This window comes from Alligator sinensis, unplaced genomic scaffold (assembly GCF_000455745.1).
Source record: "Alligator sinensis unplaced genomic scaffold, ASM45574v1 scaffold343_1, whole genome shotgun sequence".
Taxonomy (NCBI): domain Eukaryota; kingdom Metazoa; phylum Chordata; order Crocodylia; family Alligatoridae; genus Alligator; species Alligator sinensis.
This window is the reverse complement of record NW_005841947.1, coordinates 82,660-90,388: the sequence shown is the minus strand read 5'-3', so window position 1 is coordinate 90,388 and position 7,729 is coordinate 82,660. Positions and strand designations below refer to the sequence as shown.

General features: G+C 44.4%; 1 protein-coding gene across 2 annotated transcripts in view; it reads left to right on the top strand.

The window, feature by feature from the left end:
* Window positions 1-316: 316 nt before the first annotated feature.
* The window catches only part of CCDC80 (coiled-coil domain containing 80), a 20,727-nt gene continuing 13,314 nt past the window's right edge, over window positions 317-7,729 (top strand). The window contains exons 1-3 of one of the 2 annotated variants that reach the window (XM_006020121.2): window positions 317-722; window positions 1,390-3,299; window positions 6,466-6,622. In XM_006020121.2, the coding sequence (XP_006020183.1) occupies window positions 1,401-3,299; window positions 6,466-6,622 (2,056 nt within the window). In that variant the 5' untranslated portion in view covers window positions 317-722; window positions 1,390-1,400. Of the gene's footprint in view, window positions 1,015-1,389; window positions 3,300-6,465; window positions 6,623-7,729 lie in introns of both variants that reach the window. The other variant, XM_006020120.3, reaches the window with a different exon arrangement.

Genomic DNA, 7,729 nt, shown 5'->3' with positions numbered 1-7,729 from the left:
TTTTAGTTTCCTAACTGAGAGAAGTAGAAACATACAAGAAAAATGAAGGATAGGAATAAACTATGTTAAAATAATTAACTCTTAAAGCGTTTAACTATCCAAGATGTTATTACTGACACAAGTAAGGAAATGTGTTTCTTAAGTGTATGATTTTTTTTTAACTGACAGTGTCCCTTTAATGGGATGAAAAGAGGAAATAAAGGGGTGGGGATGGGGGTGGGAGAACAAGGGAGTTTGTGAGTTGGAAGGGCTGAAGGAGTTAAAATTGCAGTCATCCTTTTCTAGCGTGATTTATGAGGATGATGTGTAATGTTTCAGCCCCCTAAGAATGTCTCTCCTCCCTCCCTGTTTTGGAGTGGGAAGGAGGCGGTCTTCTGCTGATCTGTTAAATTCTTAGTGAAGTTTCCGTGATTTCCAGTGATTGCTGCTGTTGTGTGAGTGTGGTTTGGAGCGGGAGTGAGATTATCCTGACATTTCTGGGATTATTTCCAAAAGAAAAGGAAGAAGAAAAAGGAAAGAAAAGATTTTGTTTAATTAAGTGGAGGCAGAGAGAACAGAAAAAAAGAAAGCTGCTTTTCTCAACATCACGTTCCTGGGTTTTCCTTCAGCCTGGAAAATATATTAATGACAGTGTTTTTTTTTCTCTGGGAACAAAGGAGCCAGTCCGAGTGATAAGAAGGATTGTGGAACTTGGAAAGAGGGAGAGAGATTTAGAAACAGCTGTGAGTTCACTCTTCCATGAAGTTTCTGTGTGTGTGTATGACTGAGACAGAGACAATACAGACCTGCAGGTAAATGGAGAAGCAAAGCTTGCAAAGGAAAGTTCCTTTTGCTTTATCTCACTTGTCAAGAAGGTGAAAGAAAAATAAAAAGAACCGTAGGGAAACAAGAATTTCCTGGAGGCTGCTTGGCTTCACCAAAATCACTGAATTGCAGCAAAACTACATGGCATTGCTCTCCCTGTAAAGAAAGGGCTAGGATACACATATCTGGAAGAGAAACTTTTCTGAGAGTGTAAGTTTCAAGTTAAAAACAAATTCTTGGCTTTCCGTGTGTGTGTGTGTGTATGTGTGTGTGCGTGTGCACATGCGCGCGCACGCATGTCCATGAAAGAGAGAGAGAGAGAGATGTAAAGTACATTTTTTTACTTCTTTGTATAGCCAGATTCATGTTATAGACAGATGATCTCATTTTTGCTTAGGACAATCTATCCTGTGCTGTTCCAGAAATAACCTATAAAGTCTATATGAACACCAAGTTATGTTTAGCACTTTATATAAACTGAAACAAAGCCAGTCTGTGTTTTGCTCTCTGGTCTCTTGTGCCAGATAAAACAGTGCCATTACCATTTAATTTTTTCTTTTCCTTTTTTCCCCTCCTCCCTCAAAGTGGATTTCACAATGAACTGGATGCCAGTTCTGAGTTTAGCTGTGCTGTGGGCAGTGTGGCTAGTATGTGGCTCTGAGAAGACCGTGAGGCTAGCAGACAGAGTGAGCCAAAGAGTTAGGAAAGTGCGTCCCACATACAGGGCTAGCAGTGAATTGCCCTCCCTCCTGAGAAAGTCAGAAGCATCCCAGCGGAGCAGAAGCCCTTTGGTGGGGAATCTCCAGCGTCCTGTTGCCAAGAGGGATTCTCCAGTGTCAATTAATGCGCAACCCAATCTTTTGAGAGCGGAAACACGCACCCAGGCAAGGAGCATTGGGACCAGAATGCAACGGGTGCAGAGGCCTACTGCTGCAGCCAAATATTCCAAATCTGACATGGTCAAGGATGAGGGAACATCTGCTGTGTCCCGGTCACGGATGGTACGTTTCCCCTCAGGGTCCAGTTCTCCCAATATCCTGGCCAGCTTTGCTGGCAAGAGCCGAGTCTGGATCATCTCTGCCCCTCATGCCTCAGAAGGTTACTACCGGCTCATGATGAGCCTGCTGAAGAATGACGTCTACTGCGAATTGGCTGAGAGGCACATTCAGCAGATCGTGTTGTTCCATGAAGAAGGGGAGGAAGGGGGGAAAGTCCGAAGGATAACGACAGAAGGGAAAATCCTGGAGCAGCCTCTGGATCCCAGCCTCATTCCTAAGCTCATGAGCTTTCTGAAACTAGAGACAGGGAAATTTGGCATGGTGTTGCTAAAGAAAACCCTACAGGTAGAGGAAAGATACCCTTACCCTGTGAGGCTAGAAGCCATGTACGAAGTCATCGACCAGAGCCCCATCAGGAGAATTGAGAAGATGAGGCAGAAGGGCTTCATCCAGAAATGCAAAGCAGCTGGTGTGGAGGGGCAAGTTGTCGAGGAGGGTAACAATGGAGCCAGCACCAGACCAACACCGACGGGTGGACATGTCCAAGTGTCAGCGGGGAAGGAGGAGCCCAGGAGAAGCAATGTTCAGCCAACGAGGACAAAAACAGTAAGAAAGCCAGTCATGACCACAGTAGCCCCTCCTCCCCCCACCACAAGGGCCACCACCATCCCTCCCACAACCACAACAACTCGAACTGCCACTCGTGTTGTGACGACAGTGAGCAGACCTGTAACAACAACCACAGCCCTTCCTACCACTCAGAGAAGCTGGACCACAAAGTTGCATACCACTGCAAACTATCAAAGGCTGCCTTCAGCTACCACCCCTCGAGCCACGGCTACAGAAGATTTCTACTCTCCTGTGTGGAATGGGAACCGCAGAGACCGGCAGCAAGGCCATCCAGAAAGACATGCAGTTGCCACCCGGAGACCAAGCAAAACAGGCAGCTACAACAGCTATACAGAGGCTCCAACAACTACCTCAGAGCATTACACAAAAGTGAGCTCAGGCAGATTCAAAGAGAACCGTACAGACAGGAAAGATAACCACAGGGATCCCCATCTCACACCAGGTCAACACAAGCCAGCCAAAGCCAAGCCACCTAAAAAGAAGGCCCAAGAAAAGATACTGAGCAATGAATATGAGGATAAATATGACCCAAGCAGGGTCATTCCCCCCTTGGAGGAAGAGATCACGGCTAGAAATATCCCACCAAAGAAAGGTAAAGAGTCAAAGAAGCATGACCTACTGGAAAAACCCGACAAGAAAAAGAAAAAAGAGAGACCTGATAAACTTCAAAAGAGTGAGAAGTCAGCCAAGAAGGACAAAGCTGAAAAAAAGAACAAGCAGGATAAGGACCGCAGCAAGAAGAACAAGAAGGGGAGTAAGGCTGACAACGAGGGGTTCCTGAAGCCAAACACAAAGCCTTTTGTTCACCCCCCCAGGAAATCAGTGCTCAACCTCCTGGATTTTTTTGAAGGCAAGAGACGACTTCTTGTAAGTATTACATTCCTCAGTGTTTTATCACCTCACCCATTCGCATGCTCACAGGAAACACAGTGCTAGGAAAAGCTGTGGCTGATATTTTTAACAGTCCTTTTGAAGTGGTGGTGAAAGGTTCCTGACAGTTCTGGAGGCAGGCGGACTGTCTTCAGTGGGGTGAGCTTGCACTGCTTCTGGCTGCATGGTGCCTCTTCTTAATCTTGCCTTGACAGGACCCTCTCTCTGAGTGAAAGGAAGTTCAGTGTCCATGGTCCATTTGGTTCTTCACTTTCACTTGCAGTGGCCAACTGAGGCACCAAACTTGTTGGCATTTTCATGTGTGATGCAGACTGCCACCAGCTAGGAATTAGTCTGGAATCCCTCTTATTCACTTTGTATGAGCTACCAAGCCACCATCAGATTATTTTGTCCATGGGGGAGCTATAAATGATAGCACCTATACCTGTGAGAATTAAATGTGGGTTAGATGGGGGGTGGGGAGAGGATTTGCAGATCCTTGACTTTTGGAAGCCAGGAGTGATCACATGCTTGAAGAATTTGCAAATGATGTTGCAAATGACCCCTGGCTGAAAAATTAGTCAAAGCAAAAGCCCAGCTAGGAATTCTTCTGAAGATGCAGGAGCATTTGAAGCCTTCCAGAAATTAGTTCCCTATCAAAACAAAAGTTACAGCAAGGGAGGTTTAGGCTGGAGATTATGAAAAACTTTCTCACTAGGACGGTGGTGAAGCACTGGAACAGGTTACCTAGAGAGGTGGTTGGATCTCCTCCTTGGAGCTTTTTAAGGCCCAGCTTGACAAAGACCTGGCTGGAATGATCTAGTTGAGCAGGAGGTTGGACTAGATGGCATCCTGAGGCCCCTTCCAACCCTCATTTTCTATGATTCTATTATTCTATCATTAAAGTACAGCATCTTGTGTATTCAGCATCCTGTGCTTCCAAATGGCAGCAGGGGTGCTTTAACTAAAGCTTGTTTTGAAATGCACGGATGCTGAATACACATGACACGGAGGCTGCTGGAGTGTTCTAATTAGAACACTAGAGTAGACTCAATTGATTCTGCTCTGACATGTTCTAATTAGAATGCATCGGAGCAGACTTCGGGCAAGTGTATATGTGCCCTCAAGAATGATATCTTAATCCTGTCTCCACATGTGAATTTTGGGAGAGCATTTGAAGGTCCATTCAGGTACTTTTTGGGAGGGAGGGTGAAATTTTGTAAGTAGTTAAGGCAGACATGCCCAATTGCAGATTCTGATTTGAATTTCAGGCTTACAAAAGTTTATGGAGTGTTCAGGTTTTCGGTTCAAACCATGAGAGGTTCGAACCATTTGGAATATTTGGCCCATGTGTGAAATCTGGATCCACTGCTGGGTTTGGATTTTGAAACCCCACCTCACTTCAGATTTGTGGTTTATTTTCAGGTTTATTAGTGCTGAGAAGTTTTGGCTCAAGGACTCTGGGGGTGTTTTGCTGGGTTTTTGTTTGTTTCACTGCAATGATGAAACGCAGGCTGGCAGTTCATATGTAACACTTCATTCACACACACAAAGAGAGAGGGAGCAAAAGAGAGGATTTAGACAAGGAGCATTTAATTAGCTGGCTAAAATGAAACCAGCCTGTGTTGTTTTGCAGATAATGCTATGTTATTTTAAAGTGTGATTCAAGGTTTGCTTTGCCCCTGAAACATTCAACGTTCCCTACTTTATTCTACAAGGTTTGCCAAAGTGAGCCAAATTTACTTGTCACTTTATACCAGCACAGTCCTATCAGGCCAGATTCTGCCTCTGTAGCTACAGATTGGCCCTGAAATTGGGAACAGAGTATTGTTCATAGTCTCTTACCCTTCTGAGTTGTCAGACAGCTTCTCAAATCCTTTTTACCGTTTCAGTGCAACTTTAAAGTAACATGACTTGTGCTATGGATGAATAATCAAATCAACTTGTGAGCATATATAGATTTTCATATACAGTAAGGCTCATTTTCATTAGGGTAGAAGCGTAAGGAAGCTTCAGTATAAATGAAAAACTGGTCCTATAGGCCTATCAATGCTACTTATAATGTAGTACATTGATGAACTCTATTAATAAGACATGTCTCATTAAAAAGTATCCCAGAAAACCTGACAACATTAGGTATTCCGATATAGGAGTCCACCTAACACAGGTTAAAGCATATTTTTTCATTTCAAAGATCATAAAAACCCATAATTCAGATCCAGGTGTCAATTCCCCCATAGTCCAGGGGAGTTGGGATCTGGGATTCCAGTTCATCTCCATTCCTAGTTAGAATGATCTTGATTTAACTGGAAGGGGTATTCTTCTCCAGTACTGGCTAATGGTATTGCTAAGCATAGCCAAACAAGTGCCAACTTGCCATCATCCCCTGGGAGTAAGGAAATGCATAGCAGTAGTTAGTGACGTTGTGTCCTTTGTAAAGCAGTTTAGATGACATGATGCAAACAGAGGTGTATAAACCTAAGATAACTTTACTATTACCACTGTCACAATCATTCCCCGTTGCTCTTCTTCCACATCTTACCTTTCCTTTCTCAACAAATGAATTAAAGTTGTGGGAATTCTCAAGTTGCTTTTGGCTCCATATGGGTTAGATTGTGCTGTAGTCTAAAGCAGCCGGACAGGTGAGGAGAGGGAGGAAACTTTGCTTCCTTGCATTAGATCTACATGGGTCACAGACATGGAAGGGAGGCAAATTATATGTGCCCAATACTTCCTCCACTGAGAAAAAGTGGGTGAGAGGGGAAGAGCTGTCACTCTCACACCCCAGTGAGCTGGACTGGAAAGTAAGAGCATGCCGTCACCTGTAAAGGTCCATTGGAGAGAGGCAACTTACCTCTCTCCAATCGGTGCAACAGGGCAGCAGTAGCTGAATTGTGTCTTGAAGGGGCTTCAGAGTCCTATGCCTCCTGGGGCTAATTCTTTGGGGTGGGAAGAATGGCTTCACCTTTTGCCTACAGCTGTGCTTCAAGGTGCAATCTAGCCATAAAGAAATAAATACATTAAAGTTACTGAGCTGCTCTGTGGAAAAGAAATGCAGCTGTAGAAGCACTGGGAGAGCCTTGGAAAAACTGCCCATCTGACAGAGGTTCCATGTGGCTGCATTCCCAAAGGTAACCAACTCTTTGTCTCTGCCCTCCACTAGCTGATCACGACACCCAAAGCTGAAAATACTATGTATGTGCAGCAGCGAGACGAATACCTGGAGAGTTTCTGCAAGATGGCAACAAGAAAAATCTCAGTTATCACCATTTTTGGCACCATGAACAACAGCAGCATGAAAATTGACCACTTCCAGCTAGGTTCATTTTTTTAAATACTTTACTTACATTCCTTTTTTTTGCAATATGGGATAAATATGGGAGGGGAAAAGGAGATGTCCTTTCTCTCTCCTGACAGGGGTTAAAGTCTCAGGGAGACTGTGTGGAGGTAATGTAGCTCTTTTTTCCCCCTTCGTATTTACATAGCTGTCTCTGGTATTTCCCATGTTTGGGCTTCCAACATGCTATGGTGAAGTTTACGGAGTGTTTTGGGGTAGTTTCTCAACCCCATGAAACAGTAGAAATCAGGAAAGTCTGCCCAAGGGGGAAGGTCATTTGGTTCTGTCCTATGGATGTCGTATATATCCAACACTGTGGGCAGACAGCTGCATTTACATGCTATCTCTCAACTTGTTTTATAGACCATTGGCCACAGGTGCCCAGTAGACTTTAAGAACTGCCAAAAGAAATTGGCTGCTGTCACGCACAGGAGATCACAGGGGTGGGAGAGGGGAGAACTGCTTCAGATTAAATAAGAAACAATTCAAAGCTCAGCTCAATGCAGATCTCCTTTTTAAGTTCCAAATGGATACAGTCCTACCTCTGAATTTTACATTTTTGCCTACCTTTGCACCTTCTTGTTTGGAAGTGCTGTGGCACAGTCTTTCCTCACACACACACATGACAACACAAGCTAGAACCAACACACACAAAATCTTACTAGACAGCAGGGAAGAGTTGTCTCCCTTTTCTGAATCAGCTCACACAGACAGCTTACACTGACATGCTCTCAGAGTAACTTATTTTCAGACATGGTAATAGGAAGACTGAACATATAAATGTTCAGTCATCTCTGCTCTTAAATATGGATTGGTTAACGATGTAACCACAAGAGACTCTTGGGTGGACCAGCCCCATAGTGGTATGAGAATGCTTCCTTGGATACCTGGAGCCTCTTCACTCTCAAGATGGGGTTCTCTCAAACTTCACCTCTTTACCTATACAGCATCTCACACATGAACTTGGCTGCCTTTTGTAGCCTACCATAAAGTTACTTAGCTCAGTGCACCCACAATTCCTCCAGGTAGTTTACCTCAGCCCACGCATATCCTGCTGAACAGCTACATCAGTCCCACCCAGTGGGCGCGT